Here is a 24,528-nt window from a genome sequence, read left to right as displayed (position 1 = left end):
GTTCCTTTATTTTGGGGTAGGTTGGGGGGATCAGGAGAGGGAGATGAGAGATAAAGCCTGGAATTCCAAAGCTGGGGAGGGGCTGCTTTGGGGAACAGAGGACTGTGGGCGTGGTCACTGTGGCTCGGAGGGCTTGGGAATTCTGCCAGGCGGGGGCTGTGGTCTGTGCTTCTTCAGCCAAGGACCGCTTTCCTCATCCAGGTCACTAGTGAGGCAAGGAAGGGGTGGCCCAGTCAGTCACCAACTGTTCTCACAGGTACATCCCTGCCCTGTCCCATGTGTTCACATTTGCCTCCTGTCTTGCACCAGCCCCCGCCGCTCACACAGCCCCGCAGGCATACCAGCCCGTGGATATGACCATCTGATTTCAGGCTGATGCTCAGAGAGCAGCGAGCAATGACTTGTCCAAGGTCACATGTTAGTGAGGGCATAACAAGTAATGACCTGCTGAAGCTCAAGCTGCCCCCTCTGGCAACTCAGCTTTTAACTTCCAAGAGCCCTCTGGAGCCTCTAGAAATAAAGCCTGTCTTCCCCTGTAACCTCTCTTCTCCTTGTTGCTTCCAGCCCCCTTTGCACAGAATGTGCCCACTGGACATTCCTCCCAAGTGGAGGCTGCTTGTCTCTCAAGTCCCACTGGCCAATGGCATTTTGCAAAGCCACTGGCTGCCATGGCAGCCACACCACTAGGGCTTGGCTGTCTCCCCAGGCCTTTCAGATGCACTGCCACACCTTCCCAGGGTGCTCTCTCAGACTGGCTGCATGTGTGGTCCAGCAGCCCCCTCATTGGAGGACTCCTCCAACTCTGTCCTTTCAGTCCTTGACTTCCTTGCCCTAATGACCTTCACCTCTGCTCCCACTCAGGCATGCCCCTTGCCTTTGGCCACTCACTGGAATTCCATATTTCTTCCCTAGCTGAGGTTCATTCTCTCCGTCCCTCCTGGCCAATGCCCCTGCTCGAACACACCCTGACGTAGGTCCTGGACTCCCCCTGGGTCTCAGGCCCTTCTCTTCCCCAAGGCCAGTCATCTCAGACACTTTCACTGAAGAGATCTCAATTCTCTTGCCCTGTGTCCTTCCCCTGACCCACCAAGAAAAAGCCTCCAACCCTTGAGTCCTGTGCATGACCACCATGTTTGCCTGAAAACAATGCATAACCGAGCACACCACTCAGTCATCACAGGTTATGGTTTTCAGCATCATCTAGGCCTTGAACACTGTCTGGAAATCCTTTAATCTCCCCTCTCAGCTTCTTTGCACACTCCCCAAAGCAGGTATTTCCTTTCCACCACCTTGAAACCTCTATCCCACTCCCAACCCTTGCTTTGTTCTCTCCGCAGACGCCCTCGCCTCCTACTCTCTGGCGAAAATTGAGGCCACCAGACTGGAGCTTACTTCACTCTGCTCAGAGGAACACACCTCTCCCCGCCAGCCCGGGGGCAAGCACACCCTGACCGAGGCCACCCTGTCCGCCTGCTCCTGCCCCCATCTTTCTGGGAGCCCTCTCCAATGCTCTCTTTTTCACCTAAATACTCAGGTCTCCCTATCCTTAGATAAAGAAAAATCCTTTAGTGCTGGGTCCCCTTTAAGCTACTACCTTGCCATGTGACGCTAACTCCTTCCTCTTCACCATCAAGGTTCCTTTTTTAAATACACTGATCTTTAAAAATATATTCTCAAACTTCTTGCAACAATGATGTAGAGCCTTGCATGCAGTGTGGGCCTTCTTTGTACCAGTCACCCCTCACTCCATCGCGATCCAGTTGGGCCTTGCCGGTGCCATGGAAAATGTTCCCCCGGCCACTCCAGTGATCTCTCAACCACCGAATTCAATGGCTGCTCTTCAGTCCTCACCCTACTGAGTGATCTCACAGCACTCGATGTGCTTGGTTCTCTTATATTCTTGAGCCTCAATCTCCTCTTGTTTTGGGATTGAACCCCTTGGACTCCTGGCCCTGTCCCCTGTCCTCTCCTGCCATGCTCTCTGCCAGAATGATCTAGAGCTCATCCTCCCCTCCCAGTCTCTAAGTCAGCAGCCCCAAAACACACCTCTGTCCCAGCGCCCCGCCCCTTTCCAATGGTCTCCTGGGCACCTGCAGTTGATTTCCCTAAGATACTTCAAGGTCTTGAACTGGGCCTTTCCTCCTTTCCCAGACCGGGCCCTTCTCTCTCCCTAGCACCTGCCCTGTCCCAAGCATGAATGCCCAGTCACTCTCGGCACCTCGGCCCTGAGGCCACCAATGACCACTCCTAAACTAAGAGCCTCCTCTCTGCCTTCTCGGCTTTTTGTCCTAAAAGCCAGGTTATGAACATGTCACTTTCTGACCAAGGATCTTCAGATGGCAAGCCTTGCCTTCTCCCCTCTTTCCCCATTTTGACTTCCAGCCTCACCTCTCGACATTCCCTGGGGCCTCCACCGAGACACTCACACGCCCTCCTCCTGAGTGTCTTACACTCTACACACTGGCACAGTGGTGGCACAGGCCCCTACCCCAGCGAGCTCTCCTCTGCCCCTCAGCCTGAAAAAACCACCAGGTTGCCCCCAATCCCACCTTCATTCAACCTCTTCTCTGGAGCCTTCATTAACATACCTCCATTCCAAGCTGGTTGTCCTCTGTCCTGCCCAGAGCCTGCTGCGCTCGTTGAATGGGGCACTCTCCACACTGTTGTCACTCATCTATCTAGTTAGTACCCCCACCCCGTTCAGTGGGCTCCTCCAGGGGTGGGGTGCTGACACAGAGCAAACACCCAGCAAACCTTTAGCCCTCTCCTCTTTTCACCTCTGGCTCTGGCTCTAGCAGAGGGCCGGGCACCCGGGAGCCCTTTGCACATGTGACAGAACATGCGGAGGCCTCCCAAGCCCCCGCCGCTGCTCTCTGCTCACCTGGACTCAGAAGTGGACTCCCACGAGAAGGTCCTGCCCAGCGCTTCTTGGAGCCGTTGCCGCAGTAACTCCTCCTGCGCGGGGCCCTTTCTTCGAGCTGCAGCCAGCCATAGCCGGGGACCTTCCTCATCACTGGAGTCCCTGAAGGAGACTCCCATCTCAGTTCCCCCAGAGGTCCTGGGGGAAGGGTAGCTGCCCGCATAGACTCCAGCCACACCGCGTCGCTGGGAACTCACAGCTCCAGGTCTAGTTCTCCCTGGTAGGAGAGGGGAGATGTGCACACGGAGCAGGTATTGTCCAGGAGGCGGAAGCAGGTAGGGCAGAAGAGACCTGGAGGGGGCAGGAGTGGAGGCTCACCCGAGCTGACCCACCCTCACCCATTGTGCTCCCTGGCTCCCCTCCCACCCCTGCCCCCACCCCTGGGGAAACATCTTTGTCAAGTGGTGCACCTAAGGAATTGCAACAACGCCACTTGCATATAAACTCTGCCCACACGTGGGAGAATTAAGGCAACCATGGAGAGAGTGAACTACTTGAGGGTTCTATGTAAATGAAAAGAACATGCATAGTAATGAAGGGAAGGATACAAAAGGTGAGGTATAGGAGAAGTCCCTAAATGAAGGGCCACAGTTCATCGTCATATGCAAAGGCCGTGAGTCCCAGCGGGAAGAGGCGCCTGCCCAGGAACCTCTCACCTGGGCAGGCAGGAGTACTGCAGGATACAAAGTTCTCTGAGCCCCCCTCGTCCTGGGGCCGTGCACAGCCCAGGCAGTAGGCCTGGTGCCGCCAAAAGCGGTTGATAAATGGAGCCAGACAGAAGCACCTGAGGAGAGGGGTGCCAGACCCTCAGCAGGCCAGCCCAGCCAGCCTAACCATCCTCCTCTCCGGCACCCCCTCTAAACCGAGGGCAGGCCTTCCTGCAGTCTAACTAACCTTCGTCCTTCTGACTGTGGCAACGACCTCCCCATTTCTGGTCCTCCTCCTCCACCCCTCCCCACCTCTAAGGAAAGTCATCCCTCTCTGGGCGAGAACGGCATGGAAGGGCCTCCTCTTCAACCAAACCCCTGGACACTTAGGAAGGACGGCGATCCAGTCTGACTCCTGGCTCTTTTCCACCCCCTCTTGCCCCGCTCCTATAAGGAAGGACAGTGGGCTCACCGTCTGGCCAGGACCTGAAGGGCACTCGTGTGGCCCTGGTCAGCTGCCCGCCGCCTCACCGCCCGGTTCAGGTTAGCCAGCAGGCTGGTTCTGCGGCTCAGCAGGACGTTGTAGAGGTAGGAGGTCCTCACCTGGTGGAGGGCAGACCAGGGGCAAGGTCCCCTTTATGCAGTCTCAGCTGCCCAGCGTGCCCTCTGCACCCATCCGCACTCCCTGCCTTTGCCTTCTGCCCAACTCCTGAGACCCTCTGGGCTTGGTTCAAAAGCCCCTTCTCTGGGAAGCCTTCCACACCCCCTAGGTGGTTACCCATTCCGTCTTCTGGGTTTCCATGGCACTTCATTCGTTCCTTAATAAAAACACTTGTTTACTTATAATGTCTTCTTAAGAGCCTATCTGGCCTGCCTGGAGACTGTGAGCCCCCGACTGTGTCTGGGTCACCTTCCCATCCTCAGGCCAGCACAGGGACTGGCGTACAGTAAACAAATGAGCAAATGGTGAGTTTCCACTCATATCCCCACATGCCAACACGATTCCTTCCCCCACGGCTTTAACAATACTGCTCTCACAATGGAGGTGAGCGACTCAGTAGGCCCTGCCCCCGGGGATCTATTTATCCCAGCCCCATCTAGCATCTGGAGATCTTCGGTCTGGGTAATTTGCTTTGGTGTTCAACCAGCGGAGACTCAAAGCTCCCCCAAATCAAAACATACAGCCGCAAGCTCAGTCCCCTGGGGAGGGGACAGGGACTGGCTGTGGGCCTCTCACCTGCTCCCGGGATGGATAGTAGGAAGCACAGATGACAGGCCGCAGCCGACGGATGTAGCTTCCGAACAGGGTGATGAAGAAGCATAGGCCGTACATGATGCCTGGGGGCACAGGGGGCACGGCCGCCAAGGCTGGTGGGCGCAGGCGCCAGCCACATACACCCTCACCGGTTCGCTCCCCTCACACCCTGAGTGGGGTCTGTCTCCCCAGAGTCCTCAGGGGTGTGTACACCCCCAATGAGCACTTACCAATAAGTACATAACCATCGGTGTTGGGTTCTGAGAGACGCAGGAGGCAGCGCCGAGACAAGATTGTGACGTTGCCTTGCTGCAGGACATCAAATGCTGACACCAGGTCATGATAAATCTTTCCAGCATAACCATTGCCTTCCACAGTTATGGACACTAACACAGGGCCTGGCATAGGGACACTGTGTGAGGCGCTCTGTGGCCGCTGCACCCCACCGTACAGGAGAGGCCACACCTTCTGGAGGCGGAGAGTGGAGCGGCGCAGGTCTGAGAAGTGGCTCAATGCCCTCCACCGGTGAGTGGCCCCGAGGCACCTGGCACCTGGGGCTGGTTCCATGGGGCAGAGCTGGGTGAACTGGCACCTGGTCTGCCTGCCCAGGCCCTCAGGTCCGAGATTGCCTTAATGGTCAGGTGAGTCCATCCCCCTGAGGATGCCCGGAAGCATTTGATTTAAAGCATTTGTTAAACACTGGCTGTGTATCAGGCGCACACTAAGTGCTTTATTGATGGGGGTGGTTTTCACTTTTGCTGTTGGTCTTCTAGTACACAGGATTAGATTCATCATATTCTATGGTTTTTGGCACCCTCAGTCAATGGCCTGCTGGGCAGGCAACACACTCTGTCTCGTTTACTCCTCTGAGTGAGCGAGAGCACTTGCTGTCATCGTTATCCCATCGTTCAGATGAGGAGGCGGAGGCTCTGGGAAACTAAACAACTTGCTCGAGGTCCCTGTCTGGTAAAGGGCAGAGCTGATATTTGAACTCAGGCCATCTGACTCTAGAGCTTGTGACTTTACCTTCTCTATTATGGTGTGACTTTGACCTGGACATAGAGCTCACTGGGCAGAGGCCAAAAGTAGAAGAAGGGTAAAGTCAGAGGCTGGTAAGTAACAGTGATGGGGTGGGGGTGGGAACACTCAGGCAAACCTCCAGGACTGGGAAGGTGGAAGGATGCAGGAGCAGGCCAGGGGGCTGCGGCGGGGTGGGCAGGGTTAGGTGCTCACTGCGGGCCACGATCTCCCCTTGCAGCTGGTGCCGGGCCAGGTCCAGCACCCAGAAGACAGCATAGTCCAGGAAGACCAGGAGCAGCACGAGGAGGAGGTGCCGAATAAGGCCAAAGATTGCCAGGAGGTAAAAAATCTGCTCCCACCGGGACATGAAGATGGAGCCTGGGCGGGGAAAGATTGGCCAGGAGGATGCTCCCTAGTTCTCCCACCCAGCAGAGCCCAGACCCTGAAGGGGTCTCTCTGCTGCCCTTGATCATGCTGGGACCTGCATGCTCCTCTGGAAGGTGTGTGGCTGTAGGGCCCCTCGGCAGGATAGGAAACATTGTTCAAGGGCCGGACCTCTGTAGCTGGAGGTGGAGGCCTAGCATGTGCCCCTAGGCCTGTGCCCTGTTTCCAGGCTCCGGAAAACCTCCCTCCTGCAGCATCCCTGATCACCATGCCTGGCCCCCGCCGCCTCAGACAGCCCCTGACAAGCTGCATCGCCCCCATATTGCCACATTCATACTTCCTGCCCACCCCCAAAGCTTTCCCAACCTCACTTTCTGCCTCTACGTCTGCTCCCTACCTCTCCTTCCTTCTGTCCTGACATCCAGGTGACCCCAGAAGCATCTTCTGCCCCTTCTCTGTCTGCATGCTATTAGGGGCGCTACTTTCCCCTTTCATACTGAGGGCCATGTCCTCCCCCTGCCCGCAATTGCCTTACACTCTGGGTCATCTCTCTCTACTCTGGTCCTGCCCCAGGCTCAGCCTGCGCATGAGGTTTAAGTTCAGGGCAGTGGGGTTGGGGGAAGCCTAGTTCTTAAGGCCCTCACCTGGCTGGATGTAGTGTCTGGCCTCATGGGCACTGAGTGGCAGCACCGTGGGCAGTCCTGCCGCAGAGCGGATAGCCTCCATGCGCAGGAATCGGCTGGTGATGTAGATGTTGTCGTAACTGTCCCAGTGCAGGTAACCGTACCGGTAACACAGGGCTCTGGTGGAGCACAAGGGAGGCTCCTCAGCACCCTGACCAGAACTCACAGGACACCAGCCTCCCCACCCCTGGACCGGGAAGCTCCAGCCTCCCAGGCCGCCATGGGGGTGACCCAGTCCCAGCAGCCTGGCTTCCTGCCCCCACACCCTATTCCGCCAGCGCCTCACTGGAGGTAGAGAAACACAAGCAGCAGAGGCGTCGCATAGCCCATCAGAGCCAGGGCCTCTCGGACACGGTACAGCTTCATGCTGACAGCTTCCTGGAGGTCCAGGGCGACCTGGGACAGGCTCCGAGAGGCATTGAGATCCACAGAGAAGTAGTGGGTGGCTGTCATGTTGAACTCAAACTCTCGTCGCACCCGGTTAATCAACTTCTGCACAGCTGGAGCCAACAGGTCATCAGAGATGTGAGCGAGGACAGTTAGGAGGAGACGGAGCCTCACCTGGGGGAGGAGACTGGCACACCCAGGAGCCACACAGCTCACAGACCAGCCCGGAGCTCCCAGGGTTTGGACCAGCGGTCAACTCGGGAAAGGACTCAGGAAAGGACAGACCCCACAAGCTCTGCCCTTGCACTGTGTGTTCAGAACCAGCAATCCGGCTCCACAATGACCTGCCCAAGGGCAGGAGGCCCTGGTTCTCCTCCTACTGTACAGTCAAGCTTTGATGAGGCACCTCCCCTTCCCTGGGTCTCAGTTTCCTAATCTGCACAGCAAAGATATGGACCGAGGTAACCTCTGGAGGGCCTTGCCTGCTCTTGCCTTCTCATCCACAGACTGGGAGCACTCTCAGGCCGGCAGTCGCCACACCAGGATGAGGAGGGAGACCTCCCAGGGGCGCTGCATGCAACAGGGCTCAGAAGGGACACTTACGGGTGCCTATGGTCTTGTGCAAGAAGGGTTGGATGTACTTGGGGATGATGCAGAACACCTGGACCACTAAGAGCCAGAGAGTGAGTGTCAGGAGGGCGGAGAGATGCAGCCTGCCTCTCATACTTCCAGAGTGCTTGTTCTCACAGTGCCCTCTCAACCTTTCGCTTTTCCTACTGGCCTCAAAATCTTTGCCTCAAAACTTTTTGACTTCTCCGGCCCTGGCTGGCGTAGCTTAGTGGATTGATCGTGGTTCGATTCCCAGTCAGGGCACATGCCTGGGTTGCAGGCCGGTTCCTTGCAGGCTAACTACCAGCACAGGAGGCACAAAAAGCAACCATACATTGATGTTTCTCTCCCTCTCTCCTTCCCCTCTAAAGATAAATAAATAAATAAAATCTAAAAAAAAAAAAAACTTTTTGACTTCTCCATATGATCCCACCTTCCCACATTGGTTTCTCACTGTCTTCCTCCTACTCTATGCTGGGCCAGCATTCTTATTGGCCCCATATTTATCACCCCCTATTGGTCCCTTGGGCCCACCCTCCCAACTGACCCCTACATTTGCTGGCCCCCGATCCTGCCAGCGAGCCCCTGGCTCTCTCACCGCTGGCAAGTCCACAGAGCACCAGTTTGAAGGGCATGAGCACATAACACAGGTGGTAGGCTTGTGGTATGACCTTCATGCAGCTGTCCTTGGCGTCATCGAAGACCCGTGCACATTTCAAGTAAGGGTTGCCCAGCTCTGAGTTGCACACATCTCCGATATGCAGGAGCCAGTACCACACGTTGCGCAGGGCCCTGGCTGGGGACAGCTGTGGGGCTGGTACCCAGGGCTAGAGACCTGCAGCATCTTCTCAGGGGGGTGGGGACCACCAGGATAGTGCCCAGAGGTGGAGGGGCCTATGGTCAGGGGCTGGGCTGGGCTGTATCATTAGAGACTAGTCAGCACCCAGGTGGGGCCGAGAAGTCCTGGAGAAGGGTGAGGGTAGAGAGATGGGGTGAGTTTTGACCCCCCAAAATAGATACGTTCATGTGCTGACTGACCTACGTGCTTCACACCATCCATGATGGACTGAAAGAACTTGCGAACCCGGTCAGCCACCTCTTTAGCCTTTTGGGCAATGGCTTTAATCTTGTTCAGGGCACCTGAGAGGCAGGAGGCAGGGGCACTGTCTCCTGCCTCTAGGGGCTGGTTCTTCCCATTAGGGAAGAGAGTGGAGGGAATGGATTGGGGCTGCCCCTGGGAGGTGGGAAGATGGGATGCTTTGTCTGGGAGGCAGCTAACCTGGCACTGGAGGAGGCCAGAGAGGACGGATGAGGGGGGTCTAACTGGGCACTTTGAGGTCAGGGCCCAGTACTAGCAGAGAGGAATACAGCTAGAGGACCCTAGAACACACAGGGCAAGGAGGACACTAGGCACATGGGAGGCCTTACTGACAAGGGGCTGCTTAGCTCGCTCCAGCATTTCGGCAGTCTGGTTCAGGGCCAGCTCTGCTCCACAGGCCACGGCCTCACTGGCTTGGGTGAAGTTACGCAGGGTGTTGGCACAAGGCCCTTGCAGCACCAAGCCGAAAGCAGCCACCAGCATCAGTGTCCGGCCCTGCTCTGTGAGGGCAGCTTCATCAGAACCAGGACCCCAGCCTTGCACATGGAGCACGTCCAAGGCCCTTATAGAAGCCTTCAGAGTATTTCCCGCCCTCTTCCTCCATCACCATCCATCCCACCCCAGCCCCTGTCCCAGGACCTGCCCTTCACATTTGATCCCAAGCTCACTGGAGAAGGCCTGGGGCAGCAGCAGAAGGACAGTGACCCGGACCCGGCGAGAGAATCCCATGCCCAGGCTGAGGAAGGCAGCCAAAGTTAGCGTGGCCACCAGGCAGCCCCAGGGGCTGTGCCCTTCCACCAGCAGTTCCAGGAGCCCATAGGCTGTGGCCAAGGACAAGCCCAGGCTGAAGCCCCCCAGACTGCGGACCACCGCCCGTGCCATGCTTGGCTCCTCTGCTCCCAAGGGGCGCCCAGCATCCTTCAGGACAGCGGGCATGGCTACTGAGACCAAATGTTTGCCTGTCTCCCGGAAACGCCCACCAGGTTCTGTGGCTCTTACAGGGTCCTGGAATTCCTCACTGTATTCTAAGGTTCCTGGGCCTTTTACTGTGCGTACATTGGAGTCCAGTGAGGAAGGGACAGCTAAATCCCTAATTTCCATCCCCACAGCTCAGAGCAGCGGGAGGACTGGAAGATACAGGTCTCAGAGAAGTTGTGGATGAGTCAGAGGGGACAAGACAGAGCCTCAGGACAACCCTTGAAGAGACTTCTCGGGTGAGACTGGGTTCCTCAGCACAGACTACGGATATGAGACTTCACCAGAATGGAGCAAAAGGGCGAAAGAGGAGACTACCCCACACCAGTGAGTCCGTCATCGGAGCACTGCCCTCCCTAGCCCCTCCAGGCCTCAGTCCTCTCATTTACTCTCTCTTCTAGGACCCCATTTCCTGGTGCTTCGGGGTCCCCAACCCTCTTGTCCAGTGCCCTCCTTCAGACGAGCTCTTTCTTCTTCTTTCCCTCATGTCTGCCCACTTCCTTCAGGATCACTCCAGTTCCTGCCACCCCTATCCAGCTTCTACCCCCTGCAAACTCTGAACCCTAAAGAACCACATCCTGGGCAGAAGAGCAAGGTGTGGTTCTTTAGGGTTCGCAGATGGCTCTGAGGGCCTAAATGCTTTGACCCCTCAGCAATGCAGAGGCTGCTGAGCTGGGGTCTGCCCACGTGCTGTAGCCGATTCCTGTGGCGCCGGCCAGGCGAGTTTCCAGTCACTGCTGTCCTCCTGGGGGCAGGCACGGGGGGACTCCTGGCCATAGGTGAGTGTGGAGCAGAGGTCAGGGGTGGGACCCATTTTTTGATCTTTGGCCTGACCCTCTCCCCTTAGGTCTCTTTCAGCTCCTGGTGAACCCTATGAACATCTATGAAGATCAGAAGATGATGACGTTGTACAGCTTGGTGGGTGAGTGCTAGGCTAAGGACGGGCCATCCGAGAGGCCTGTGGAAGAGGCGGGCCATCCAAGAGGCCTGGGCCTGTGCCCAGTCCTGAATGCCCAGGAAGAGGTCTGAGCAGAAGAGGTTTCTTCTGTACCCAAGTGTGGTCTTAACCTTGTCTTGGGCCTGAAGGGAGATCCAGAGGGAAGAGGCCTCCGGTCTGTGGAAGGAGATACAGTCCTCACCCTTTAGGAGTCTCCGCAGCTGGAAGGACTCCCTGTTACCCATAGGATGCAGTCCAAACCCCAGGACCCTTCCTAACCCCATCTCTTCTCACCTCTCTGGCTCCTCTTGATAAATTCAGTTCATTCATTCGACACTAACAAGGTGCCTGCTGAGAGCTCAGCTCCTTTGGAGCTCACACTCTAGTGGGGAAAGTTGCATATTAAGTGAACAAGAAGTAAGCAAGAGCACTTCTGAGAGTGACAGTGGTGTGAAAAATAGTTAACTGGGGACTCTGACGGGCAGGGGCTGGGGAGCCGCCCTAGCTGGAGTAGTCAAGGAAGGCTTCTCAGAGAAGGGACGTTTGAATGTCAGGAGGTGTTAAGCTGTAAGAACAGAACCCCCCCCAAAAGTTGTTTAACCACAGAGAAAGTTTATTATCTCGTATAAGAAGTTTCAAGTTAGAGTGGGATTCGGAGTTTCATAGAGGCAGCAGTCTGGCAAACCTACCGAGACCCGGGCTCCTTCCACCTTTTCTCTCCGCCACCTTCGGCCCGGGGACCACGCCTCTCCAGGCCGGGAGGCAGCTGTGGCAACTCTGGCGTCACATTTTTGTACAACAGTGTCAAAAGACCAGAGCATCCCTTTCTGTTGTCCCTTTTAAGAACAAGGAAAACTTCCCTGTAACCCCCAGCCAGCTTCCTCTCCTGTCTGCTAGGCCAGCACTGTGGCACAGGCCCTTCCTGCCCCTGCCCCTGCCCCTGCCCCTGCCCAGGCCTGGGGCGGGGTGCTGTGGCACTGCCATCAGTGCCATGGGGTACCAACAAGAAGCTACTGATCTCCATGGGGTACCAACAAGAAGCTACTTTACCTCCAACCACTGGGCTCAAACCTGTTCTTTCGCCGATGACCTTTCATGTTGACTCTTGGTTTTCTGGTTATCTTCATTTAGAAGACCTAGACCCGCTTCAATAATTATGACTATTTTTAGGTTTAACATATCCAATCCAATCTATATCAGAATTTCAGTCTCAAGCCTCTTCCCTCCTTCCCACCCCACCCCCTCAGGCCTGACCCTGGGTGGGGGTTCCTGTAGTGGGATGGGAGATGAGGAGGCACAGCCACTCTACTATTTTTTTCTTGCCTTCCTTCCCCTCTGGTTCTTCTGATGTCAGAAAGGGGATTAGAAGCATTAGAGGAAAAGGGACAGAGCCTGATGTCACTGGTGCTGGAATCACCCCTCTGCGTGGCAGTCACTCATACCCCGGCTGTCTCAGGGGCCATTCGCAGGCTCTCTGGAGGTTCTGTGTGGACCTTGCAGGGCCCGGGTCCCTGCTGAGGGCAGTTCTTGTGCAGCTTCCCTTGGACAAGGCTCCCCACGGCTCCTGCCCACTGCCTCTTCCTTTTTGGGTGCCTCCCCCCGGCAGGTGCCATCTTGGACGGAGAACCTCACAGATGACTTGAGGCCTGCCGCCCTCCACAGTGGCCACTTGTCCCAGAGGAAACACACGGTCTTAGCCCTGCCGAACTGGGAAAGGGGGGTTCCTCGCAGCTGCCCTCCCTCCTGCCGTGAGGAGAGCAAGTACCGTTTTCACTCCACGAACTCTCCCTGCGCTCTGCGCACTGCGCTCTGCTGGCAGCCCAAGTTCTGCAGACCAGCAAGGGGCTGGTCCAGGAAGGGTGACCGGGTCCCCTGCTCGAAGATCTCGAAGGGTTCTCTTGCAGCCTGTCATCAGATGTGGGGAAGCGAATGTGCATCCCCTTCCAAATTCAACTCCTGTGTCTGCCTACTCAAACCATTCCTCTCCAATTCCAGAAAACTCAAATTTCTGGTCTTGTCTTTTTTTTTAAGATTTTTTATTTATTTATCTTTAGAGGGGAAGGGAAGGAGAGAGGGAGAGAAATATCAATGTATGGTTGCCTCTCATGGGCCCCCTGCAAGGAACTGGCCTGCAACCCAGGCATGTGCCCTGACTAGGAATCGAACCGCGGTCGTGAGGTTTGCAGGCCCCCGTTCAATCCACTGAGCTATACCAGCCAGGGCTCCAGTCTTGTCTTTATATAGACCAGTTGGGGTGGAGGGTGAGAGACTAGCTTTGTCCTTTTGGGAGTCGAGGTGGGGGGTCGAAAGCCCCTTGGCTTTTTTCAGAATGTAGGGCAACTCTGTGAACTACCATCCTCAGCTCAAGTCTTTGGCCAAAAGGCCAGGATCACAGAAAAACCCCCTTTCAATGTTCTGTTTTACCATGATTGGGTCAGACAAATCCAAATTTACTCCCAGGAACTGGAGCAGGGAGTTCCTTGTCCTTGCACAAAACTCAAGTTACGTGAGCACGAAAGACAGAACAAACTGCTGGGTGGCGCCGAATGGACGGGGTGGCAGCAGGCCTGTGGGGCCAGGTGGAGCCGGCCAGGTGGAGCCGGCCAGGTGGAGCCGGCCAGGTGGAGCCAGCCAGGTAAAGAGTAAGGGGAGGAGAGCTTCTGGCAGGGGGACAGCCAGGGCAGGGACCTGAGAGGAGGAATGAGCCTGGCATGTTCTGGAAACAGCAGCAAGGCCTGTGTGGGGGGCCATGGTGGGCGAAGGGCTGAGCAGCATGAGATCACTTCAGGAGGGAGGCAGGGACCAGATCACAAGAGTCTGTAGACCACGTTCAGGGTGTTTAGATTGGATCCCAAGTGTGATAGAAGTCATCGGATGGTTTGAAGCAGAAAGGGGATGTATCTGATTTATGTTTTTACGAGATCTCTCTGGCTGCCTTGTGAAATCAGAGAGAGAAAGTAGGAGGCTAGTTAGTCCCAGGGGGAGATGATGGGGACCTGGGAGGGCAGTGGGGATGGAGTGAACCATAAAGACTTGGGACTTGCTTTGGAAACCCTTGGGTGAACACTCCACCAACACAGGGATCTTCTAGGTTCCCTGGCCAGTGTATGCTGTTCCTCTGGCCTGGAATGCCGTCTGTGCCTCCTAATGACACTTGCTCATCTTCCAGACCCAGCTGTCTCGTCATCGCCTTTGCCCGGCCCTCGCAGCCCCACTCCTCCCTGGGAAGACGCCCACCCCTCCGTTGCCCCGCAGCTCTTCACGAGCTCCGCTCTGTGTGCCAAACTTGTGCCGCTCGTCTGTCTCTCTCTGGATTACGAGCTTCAAGGAGCTCACTGTCTCCTTTCACAGACCACAGGGAGACATGTGGGAAACTCCTAAACTTACCAGGAGGAACATGCTTAAGGGCTAAAGCAGGGACAGAGATGGTGGCACTGCTGCAGGTGTCAGCACACGGGAGACACTGAGGTGGCCCTGACCTCGCTCCTGACCGGTCAGAGTGCTAGTGCCTGTTTCCAGAGTTTGTTCCTTGTTCTCTCTGTTCCCACACCACCGGGCTGTCAGTGCGAGTCCAGCCTGGACATGGGAACTATTGGCCCCTTCCCTAACATGAACACAAACACATGTGCACACGTACACACACAAAGTCAGTCACCCACCCTGGCTTCTCCATTTCTAGCCACCCCTCCAAGCCCTTCTAGAGATGGGCATGCAGCAGAAGTCTGTAAATGACCGTCGGATGAGTGAATGAATGAGTAGCCTGGAAGGCCTCACAGAGCGAGTGTCAAAGGGGACATGAGCAGTATGGTGGTCGCCCTGGAAGGAAGCTGGGCAGGGGGTGCCCTGGTAAACCTGGTAGACAAGTTGACTTCCTCACTCTGCCTCTCCACCTCCCGGACTCTCCTGACAGGCTTTGGGGCCGTGGGCTGGGGCACCTCCCCTCATATCCGTTGTGCCAGCCTCCTGCTCATACCCAAGATGCTGGGCAAAGAGGGTAGGCTCTTTGTGTTGGGATATGCCTTGGCTGCCATCTACGAAGGTGAGTGTGCCCCTGGGTACCAGTTAGTGCTACTGAAGCAGTGACCCTGGGGAGGACACCCAGCCAGAGCCAGGCCTGGAGAAGGAGAAAGGGTGGGAATCTAATCTCAGCTGCTCCAACTCACTGTGCATCCTCCTCTCCGGGCCTCCTTAGTTTGCACAGGTGAAGAAATCGGGGGTTGAATGACATGACCTCCCACAGGCTTCTGGGCCCATCATAAACAGTTCTAGAAGGCAGTCACTGCATGCAGAGTGGGGACTAGGGGTGGGCTTAGGAAAGTTATTTAGCTCTAAAGGGAAATGACTCATCAGGGCATCTTCCCCCCAGGACCAGTGGCCAACCTGCGGCACAACCTCAATGAGGTGGTAGCATCGCTGGGCTGCACTGTGGAACTGCAGATCAACAACACCCGCGCGGCCTGGCGCGTCTCCACAGCCCCTCTGCGCACAGTGTTCAAGGACCTGCTGGTCAGGACCCTATGTGGACAGACCTGCCTAAGGGTCCCCCTTCCCAAGGGGCCTAGATGACTTGAACTGGGAGCTGTGACCCTGAATTGACGCTTTCCCAGTGGGGTTACTATTAGCGTTTTTGGAGGACTGTCCCCAAGCATTGCAGTACGTGCCTTGGTCCCTGGGCACTAAATGCCAGGAGAGCCTCTGCCCCAGTCATTGGGACACACCTCACAGACATTTCCAAACAACTAAGGGGAAGTTTGGAAATTTAAGTTTGCAAGTTTAGGGAGGAGGTTCTTTGGGCAGCTGAACTACAGTGTCAGAAAACTGGGGGCCTTGGCCTTGAGGATTCTGAAGATTTGAAGACCAGGGGCTTAGAAAATGGAGTGTTGAAAACTGGGGGCTTGGGAGGATTGGAGAGTTGAGCTGGAGAGAGGGGCTGAGGTGCTTGGGAGACAGGGACTTTGGGGTGGAACAGTGGTCTGATCAATCAGGAATGTGGGATGAAGTCCAAGGACCTGACTCGCAGGAATCTGGGCTGGGAGACCTGAGAAGGAGCTGGGAGCCTGGGAGGTTAGCATAGCCCAGCCACTGCAGGGAGGAGAGGGCTCCCAGGAATTACAAACAGTGGGGAATTTGAGGTGAGGGGCTGTCTCAGGGCCTCAGCACCTCTAGACCTGAGGCAAGAGCCCAGAGCTTGGCTAATGGACCAAAGGAAAGGCTGTGGGGCAGCGGGAACTCTAAGCTCCCACCCCTGACCCTTTTCCACCCTCCCCCTCTACCCCCAGGGCAGCAAAAAGACACTGAGAGCTGAGGCTCAAAACGTCTCCAACTTCTTTGAGGACCTGGACGCCCAGGTGAATAGCAATACTGGCTACACTCCTGAGGATGCCACAGGCTTGGAGGAGACATCCCAAGGTGTGGGGACCCACCGAGCCATGGCTTCCAGACAGCACCTCTCCACCCAGAAGATGTATGAACTGAAGACCAAGCTGCGTTGCTCCAGTGAGTCATGTCTTCGGGTTGGGCCAGGTGGGGCAGGCCGTGGGGCCAGGGCTCCAGGTCAGGTTGTGGGCGCCTCAGACAGCCTTGCCCCTCTCTGCAGACATAGTGAACCGAGCCATACTCAGCTGTCGCCGCTGGTTTGACAAAAAGCACGAACAGTGCATGCAACGTATCCGGATCCCTCTCCTCAACCACTTGCTCTGCCTGCCTATGAAGTTCAAGTTCTTCTGTGGCATTGCCAAGGGTCAGCACAGTGGCAGGAGGGTGGGGAGCCCTGGGTCTAGGGAGTTAAGTCCTTGGGGTGCATTGGGTAGGTGTAGGGCTAGAAGCAACCAGTAAGGGAGGCTTTAGGTGCTGAGGACACAGCAGACTCAGAGCCGCCCCTCCACTGATGGGCTTTGGGACCTAGAGTAAGTTACAGCCAAGCTCAGAGCTCTGTCCCCTCCTCTGAAAGATGAGCATAACAACAGTGATTATCCCGTCCAGGGTTTTTGAGGATCTAAGGAGATAACACATGTGAAGGAGGTAACAGAGCTGGCACACGAAGGAGTTGCTGTATGAATATCGACTATCTTTATTGATATTTGGTATGGTTATAGACAGGTGAAAATGGGGGGAGTCAGGCCTTGTTCCTGGGAAAGAGAATTCACGGAAAGTGGAGAGGGTAGACCCAGTTGGCAGGAAGTCACGGGCAGAGAGGCAAAAGGCAGGAAGGGAGGCCTGGAGGCTGGGCCCAGGGAGGCGGCCCCTGACCTGACTCCACTGCCCACCAGTGATGGAGGTTTGGTGTCGCAGTCGCATCCCAGTGGAAGGCAACTTTGGGCAGACTTACGACTCTGTCAACCAGTCTGTTAATGGCCTGAATGGGGAATTTTCAGCCACTATTGACCTTAAGGTAGGAGGCAGGGGCACGTGGGAGGGGGGATAGGGAGGGGAAGGAGGGGACAGGGCATAGGGTCTGTGGAAGGGCAAGTGAGGGGGCACAGGAAAGGTTACCGGGTATGAGGGAAGGGAGCAAGTCGGGGAACGGCACTGGTGTTGGTACGGAGTGGTGGGGAGAGGAACAGTGGGCCCGGGGCCTACGGTGTGCGCGGACTCGACTTTGGAATAGAATGGTCAGCCAGGTGGGGGATGCTGTCAGCTCACGTAGGTGCAGGGGAGCAAGACTATGTGAAGTAGGCTGTCGAACAGCAGGAAGTGGCAGTTCCCACAGGCCCTGCAACAAGCCAGACACGACATGAGTCGGGTACCGGGGAGAGATGCCACAGAGGGGCTGGGTCTGGACCTGTGAGGCTGCAGCAGGCTGGGCCTGCACCTGTGCCCTCCAACAGGAAGAGAAGCAGGCTGGGCTGCTGGGCCTCAGCCCCGGCTGGGAACACGTGAGCACCGAGGTACAGGACTATGTGAGAGGCCAGGAGGCCAAGCTGGAGCGGGCCCTGGGGACACTGCACCTGCTGCTCTCCTTCACCTTCCTGCTCATCCTCCATGCGTGAGCCCTGAGCCCCACCCCAAAAACCCCTTCCTCTGCTCTGGATAGGAGCCCTGCCCTGAGGGAAGCTGTAAGAATGGCCCATCAGAGCCCACCTCCAACTCTGAATGGTGATGTTCTTGTGCCTTTAACTTTGCCTTTTGCAAAGCTGGGTTTGTTGTTTACATAAAGTTAAAGGAAACGTGGGCATTTTGTGAGAAGAAACATTACTCATGTTACTGCCACCTTAAAAGGACGATCGTCTTCATTTATCTACCTACTTCCCGCCTTTATCCCAAAGCTGACTTTTCTACATTTTGCTTTGACTTTTGATTTTTTTCTTGCCCTTCATATTCCCCTTGGTTCTGACTTTGTGCCATTTTTATCATCCAATTCTGCTTTCATTTTCTCCCGCCTGCTGTGTTGGCAGCTACTTTCTCTCCATTTGGACCAAAGTCCTCAACCCCACCCAGCCTGGCGTCCAGCCGGGCAGCCCTGGGCCTTGCTCTCTGTCCCCTGCTGACCTCTGGACCCTCTGTTTCCTGTTTCCACCCCCAAATGCCAGAGATGGAAGAGGCTGGGCAGAGGCCGGGCAGGAGCTGGGCAGGGACAGCCACAGGGGCTCCTGCTCTGGCTGCCCTTGTCTGTGGGGCCTAGAGGGACTGCCAGTGAGTAGCTATATGTGAGCCTGTGGAAAGAGAAAGACGAAGGAGCCATATTCCCGCCCTCAAGAAGCTCATGGTCAAGGGCAGGCAAGAGAGGCATCTGCAAAACAAAGATGATTCAAGGACTGTGGGACAGGTGTGGGAGTGAAGGGGGTGCCCCTGCAAGAACCATAAATGGTCTTCAAAAGTCTGCAATTGGGGAACCATGGTCTCAGGGAGAAAGGAACCCATGTTCTCTTGGGCAAGGATCCTGGCATCTGTGGGGTGTGGAGGGCAGAGGACTAGGCTGGAGTGGGCATGACCAGGACAGTCTGGGAAGCCCTGGGCTCAGTTTCAGGATGGACTGGGGCAGACTGGAGGCAGGAGCCCAAGGTGTGTCAGAGGTTAGGGAGGCTGGCTGGAGTGGGGCAAGGCAGGAGGTTGGCCTGAGAAGGGGCGGAGGAAGGGAAAGGTGTAGGAGGTCTCAGAGATAGCTTAAAGAGGGAAGAAAGGAGGCACACGGTCAAAAGGCACTTCCAGCCTTTCAATGCTGGTGAGGTCACTCAATGAAAGGGCAGCATTGGCCTGAGGGCAGAGCCCAGGCACCGGAGGCCTTTGCACATTAGCAGTAGGTCACTCCACAAGGGGGCGCTCACAATCTTTGTTTGCATTGATAGTTATTTCTACCTTAAAGAGAAAGATGTATGGATTTTCACAAGGTTCCAGAACCAATAGCATTGGAAGTTATGTTTCACAGTTTACAGAGATTATTTAAGCTAATTTCGTAGTTTCAAACACACATTCAACAATTAACATTTTCTCTGCAGGAAACTGAAGCATTATGTGGGACCTTGCAATACACAGAGAGGAGAGTCACACACGCACCGGCGCGCACACACACAAAAACACTGCTGGGCTGGAGGCTGTGCAGGAGGGATGGGAGACTGTGGTGGGACGAGTTTTTCCTGAAAGGGCACCTAGGAGATGTTTCACAGGCTCGGCCGAGGGACTCAAGGGGTGAATGTGGGAGTCACCGTGGGTCAGGCGACTCCTGCAGCCGTGGAGGTGTCCCCCTCTCCGTGCCTTTGCTCCTGCTGTTCCTCTGCCTGATATTCGTCCTGCAAGGTCCATCCCTGGGGAACCTTCCCCTACTTCCGGTGCACCCACGGGCACTTGCATGCCCCTCCCTTTCGGACAGGCTGAGCCCCTACCACATCTCCTCCTCACCTCTATTATGTCTTAACCATGAAGATGATTCACTGGACTGTGGGCTGATGGAGAGCAGGGCAGAGCCTTCTCTTAGGACGTAGATGTTGCTCAGTAGCGGCTGGTCGGTCGGTTGAATGATAGGCCTTAAGGAAGCCCAGGTTGGGGTGCGGGTCCAGAGAACTGGAAAGAGATGGAGACATCCTGATGCACAGGTCCTTCTCCTACATGGACTGCTATAACAGGGACATTCGCTTTGACAACATCTACATCAGCACCTACTTCTGTCAGATTGATGACCGCAGGAAGAAACTGGTGAGTGGGCGCAGCCCTGCCCAGAGGGGCTCTGCTGTGTGCCCCAGGTGGCTTCAGGCTCCAGGAGGGCAGAGCAGAAAGGGGAGAGGGCCTTTGCTGTTCCTCACAGTGTGGACATTTTTTTCCAGGGCAAACAGACACTGTTGCCTCTTCGCAAAGCTGAGAGGAAAACCGTCATCTTCCCCTATGACCCCACTATCCAGGCCTCAGAAATGAGAAATGTGGTAAGGACGGCAGGGGAAGCAGCCACAGGTGCGGGTCTGAGGGAAAGGCAAAGGCATCGGAGAGGACACTGTGCCAGGCAGGTGGCGTTGTCATGCTCCACCTCTCCCGTTCCTGGGCAGATAAGGGAGCTAATGGAGACAATGCCTGTTCTGCTGCTGCTGGTAGTGCTGTGTGGACTGGACTGGGCTCTCTACTCCACCTTCGACACCATCCGCCACCACTCCTTTCTGCAGTACTCCTTCCGCAGTGAGCCTGCGCCCCCAGGGGACATCTCCCCGAGGAACACCCACTCCTGTGCAGCCATCCCACCCCAATTCTTCCAATTTTGTCCCTTCCTTCTGGGTCTCAGCCCCTCCCTATCCTCCTCAGGATCACATCCCAGGCCCGCAACCTGACAGCTGTTATTGGGGGCCTAGGTCTCTACCCACTTTCACATCTTCAATAGGAAGGAGTTAGTACTCTGCGAAGGGGCGGAAGGTATAGCTGAGAAGTATTTGTATGCCTGGAACTCTCCCCATCCCCTTAACTCCAACCCTTTCCAAGCATGCTCCCTACCCCCACCACCCACCCCACAGCCCCCAACCCTTGCCTCAGGCAGTCATAGATTGGAGGTAAAAGTTGAGGGAGACTCCATGCTCGCCCGGCTCCTTCGGAAAACCATTGGGGCCCTGAACACCTCCTCGGAGACGATGGTGGAATCGAACAACATGCGTGAGTGCTGAGCTTTGGGGCCGGAGGAACTGAAGGCTGAGGGCAAGGTTCTTTCCAAGGCCCGGGGTTGTGGGGCTAGACCTGGGTGTGGTGAGATGGGGGGCGCCTGTTTGGGTTGGGCAATCAGAGCACGAAATGTCAGGTCCTGAGGGAAGAGTTAGAGGGTGACAGATGGGCCAGAGGAGTCTGGGGTGGGGCCTCAGGGCCAGCGGGTCCCAGCCCTCCAGAGCAGGGCTGTCAACAGTGCTTTCGACTGTGACAGAAACATTCTGCATTTGTGCTGTGTTGAGCAAATAGCCACATGGGCCTAATGGCTACAGTTTGGATGACACAGCTCTTCAGCGGGGAAGGGGAGTGGGAGTAGAGTAGGACATCGGAGACCTAACCTGCACTCTCACTGGGATGGGGACCTCAACCAGGGCTGCCTTGTCCCTCAGCCAGTTCTGGCCAGACCTGACAGGTCTCCCCTCACCCGCAGCCTGTCTGCCTCAGCCCACATGCCTGAATGCCCAAGCCTATTTGAGGACTGGACTACCCATTGGCCTGCTAGTGTGTCTCTGCCTGCTCCAGGCTTTCGGCTACAGGCTCCGGAGGGTCATCGCAGCCTTCTACTTCCCCAAGGTGCGCCCTCCCCTCCTCCCCTGACCTCTCCACCCCTACAGGCAGAGCTCACACATACACACCAGCCCGAATGCAGCTCCCCACACGATGCTCTCCCCTCAGCCCTGTCACTGTCATTGACCCCTGTCTCCCTGGCCCCAGCGAGAGAAGAAGCGGGTCCTGTTCCTCTACAATGAGCTCCTGAGGAAAAGAGCAGCCTTCACCAAGCTGAGAAGGGCAGCCATAATGAGGCAAGCGTGGCAGCAGAGGGCTCCAGTAAGTCCAGGCCTGTGCTCCTGTGGCTCCTGCTGGGTCTGAGACCTGTGGGCAAAGGGCACCTGCCGTCAGTGCTCCCAGCCCCACCAGGGCCTCGGGCCTGCCGAAGCCCAGGGAGTTCTGACATGATTCACGCCAAGGGCCCCAGTCGTCCGGCTCTGAGAGTCAGGGCTGTGTGTCCATCTCCACACCTCAGGAGTCAGTCCAGCCTGAGAGACTGAGTGGGCCACCAGGAAGCAGGCAGAAAGGGGGGATCAGATTCGATACAGTCTGGTCAAAGGGAAGCGAGAGGCATTTATCAGAAAGAAGGGACCCAAGGCAAAGCCTCGGTTTCTCCTGAGAGGGCGGCAGACCAGGCGATCAGTGTAATTCCGAAGTGGGGGAGGGAGGCAGGTGGGCTGGGAGTCGGGGAGACCTCGTGAAGGGGCACATGGTACGTGGAAAGGGTATGCAGTTGCAAGAGCCAGGTTGTAGTCCACACTCCCTCGTTAAGCTGTGTGACCTTGGCCTTAGCCCTCACTGGGCCTGCTTTTTACCTCTGAAGAATGGGGAGGCTAGACAGTTGTGAAGGGCCTGCTCATAGAGATTAGTGACAGCCTGATGGTCGGGTGTAGGGCTCCGGTGCCACGGGGCCTGGGTTTAAATCTTGGTTCCTTGCCTTGTTACTACAACAAGGAGTGTGATCGTGAGCCCTTTTTAAAATGCTGTGCCTTGGTTTGTCCCTTCTGTAAAATGGAGTTAACTACTCCATTTGATTGTTGGAAGGATTAAATGAGTTTTGCTGTCGTGGTGCAGGCACAAAGCAAGTTCCATTCATGTGTTAGTTACCGTCGTGTGACTCCAGGCAAGTGGTTCCCTCCCCAACGATCCACTTTCTTGCCTGAAAAACAGAAGATGTTAATAACAACAATATCTGCCTAATATGGTTATTGTTTAAATTGAGTTAATTTAATTAGTTTCTTAGTACAGGGCCCAACATTATTCTTTATTTTAAAAATATTTAATTTATTCTTAGAGAGAGGGGAAGGGAGAAAGAGAGGAAGAAAAACATTGATGTACGAGAGATACATCGATCAGTTTCCTCTTGCACACCCCCAGCTGGGGGGACCCGGCTGCAACTGAGGCATGTACCCTGACTGGGAATTGAACCTGCGACCTTTCACGTCACACCTAGTACTCAATCCACTGAGCCACACCAGCCAGGGCCCAACATTATTTTTAAAATAATGAGTAGCAGCTATTCTCATTTAATCACTCTAACCAAGCTCATAATAATGAGATTGTTTGCTTAACTTTTTCCTCCAGTGCCCAGATCCTCCACCCCTGACACACAATAGGGACTGAACAGTTATCTGAGGGGGGAAATGAGCCTACTATGATTCCACAACCTGGTCCTGAAGTAAACTGGACTTTGATACACAGTTTCAAATGTGAAGGGCATTCTTTCCAAGCTGAGGGAACAGAATTTGCAAAGACTTAGACTTCAAACAAAGAGAATGTCGAGTGCCTGGGCTAGCCTAGGGGGCCACAGGCACAGGTGTAAAGGTTAGGGAGGGGTAAGCTGGATCAGAGGCAAGAAAGGGACCAGACTGTGGAAGGCTATGAAAGCCAAGCCCAGGAATTCTGCCTTTGTCCGGCAGGCAGTGGGCTCCGGGAGTTTTCTGAGCAAAGAGTTGCCTGATGAGGCAGTCTGTGGAGAATTTCGGGGCAAATGTGTGGAGAGAGGGGAAGCGTAATGCACCAGGCTTGTGATTTGGAATCAGAGTACCTGGGTCCAGCCAGGTTTGATTGTTTACTGTGTGCCTTTGAAAAAGTCACTTAACCAGGACAGTGCGGAACACAATAGTGGTGGTCTTATCTCCCCTGCTCACTTCTCAGCCCCACTGTGAATAAGATGATTTACAGGAAAGTGCAACGATGGTTGTTGCTGTTACTAGCTGGGAGAGTCCAGGCTGCATCCTCCCACTGTCCATCATGGAGTGGGGGGAGGGAAGCTCTGTAAGATCTGCTTCCTTCAACGTGAGAGCGTTAACAAGCCTTGGGTCTTCAGACACGAAGCGCTGTCCGGTATCCTTCGCGCCCCTTTTCTTGCCCTCTCTTCCCGAGGAACTCTAAATCCTCGCCTTCCAACAGCGCCGCCACCTGGCAGACATCCTGCACCGCCGCTGCCCTCTTTTGCGCCCCTGGCTGCGCCGGCGCTGCGTGGTATGCCAGGCACCGGAGACTCGGGAGTCCTACGTGTGTCTCACTCCGGACTGCGAGGCTGTGTACTGCAGGTCGTGCTGGGACGATATGCGGCAGCGGTGCCCGGTCTGCACCCCACGAGAAGAACTCTCTTCCTCCGCCTGCAGCGACAGCAACGATGACGCTACCTACGCAGAGTAAAGGGGCATTCTACTCGTTCTTCCACCTCACTTCTTCCTATTTAATAAAACTCTATGTACACTCCTGCGGCCTGCGCTTGGAAGACGGTCTGTTACCCGAGCGGGGTGTGAGCCGGGCGCTGACTGGCAGGCAGTCCGGAGAACTGGCCAGCCTCATCGCCGCAGGGACGGGCGGCGTACTAGAGGCAGGAGGGCGGTAAAGCAGCTCGGAAGAGGTCCGGACAAGAGGCCAGGTGGAGATGCGATTCCGAAGGCGGTCTGACCGGGCCAAGGTTCCCACTCTGCAC

The 24,528-nt window shown here is 55.8% G+C and overlaps 2 protein-coding genes across 2 annotated transcripts; one reads left to right on the top strand and one right to left on the bottom strand.

Moving 5' to 3' along the window:
• Nucleotides 1-114: 114 nt before the first annotated feature.
• On the bottom strand, nucleotides 115-9,940 carry DCST2 (DC-STAMP domain containing 2). Its single transcript, XM_037050753.1, has 15 exons — nucleotides 9,673-9,940; nucleotides 9,334-9,504; nucleotides 8,944-9,045; nucleotides 8,504-8,701; nucleotides 7,900-7,965; nucleotides 7,196-7,409; nucleotides 6,871-7,028; nucleotides 6,056-6,220; nucleotides 5,053-5,220; nucleotides 4,805-4,905; nucleotides 4,040-4,170; nucleotides 3,577-3,704; nucleotides 3,118-3,211; nucleotides 2,882-3,022; nucleotides 115-205 (listed from the first exon to the last, which is right to left on the bottom strand). Exons 1-15 carry the CDS (start codon nucleotides 9,938-9,940, stop codon nucleotides 115-117), a joined length of 2,196 nt encoding a protein of 731 aa, XP_036906648.1.
• Nucleotides 9,941-14,711: 4,771 nt separating this feature from the next.
• DCST1 (DC-STAMP domain containing 1) lies at nucleotides 14,712-24,302 on the top strand. The gene is made up of 13 exons (XM_037050752.1): nucleotides 14,712-14,955; nucleotides 15,283-15,422; nucleotides 16,196-16,412; nucleotides 16,513-16,656; nucleotides 17,186-17,307; nucleotides 17,744-17,901; nucleotides 19,946-20,045; nucleotides 20,174-20,269; nucleotides 20,390-20,516; nucleotides 20,865-20,981; nucleotides 21,460-21,602; nucleotides 21,744-21,857; nucleotides 23,991-24,302. Exons 1-13 carry the CDS (start codon nucleotides 14,712-14,714, stop codon nucleotides 24,240-24,242), a joined length of 1,974 nt encoding a protein of 657 aa, XP_036906647.1. The 3' UTR covers nucleotides 24,243-24,302.
• The last annotated feature ends 226 nt before the right edge of the window (nucleotides 24,303-24,528 follow it).

The sequence above is a fragment of the Sturnira hondurensis genome, unplaced genomic scaffold, assembly GCF_014824575.4.
Source record: "Sturnira hondurensis isolate 20B ecotype Veracruz unplaced genomic scaffold, ASM1482457v3 Scaffold0006829, whole genome shotgun sequence".
NCBI lineage: Eukaryota > Metazoa > Chordata > Mammalia > Chiroptera > Phyllostomidae > Sturnira > Sturnira hondurensis.
The sequence above is the reverse complement of the archived record's forward strand: the minus strand, read 5'-3'. Positions and strand labels throughout refer to the sequence as shown.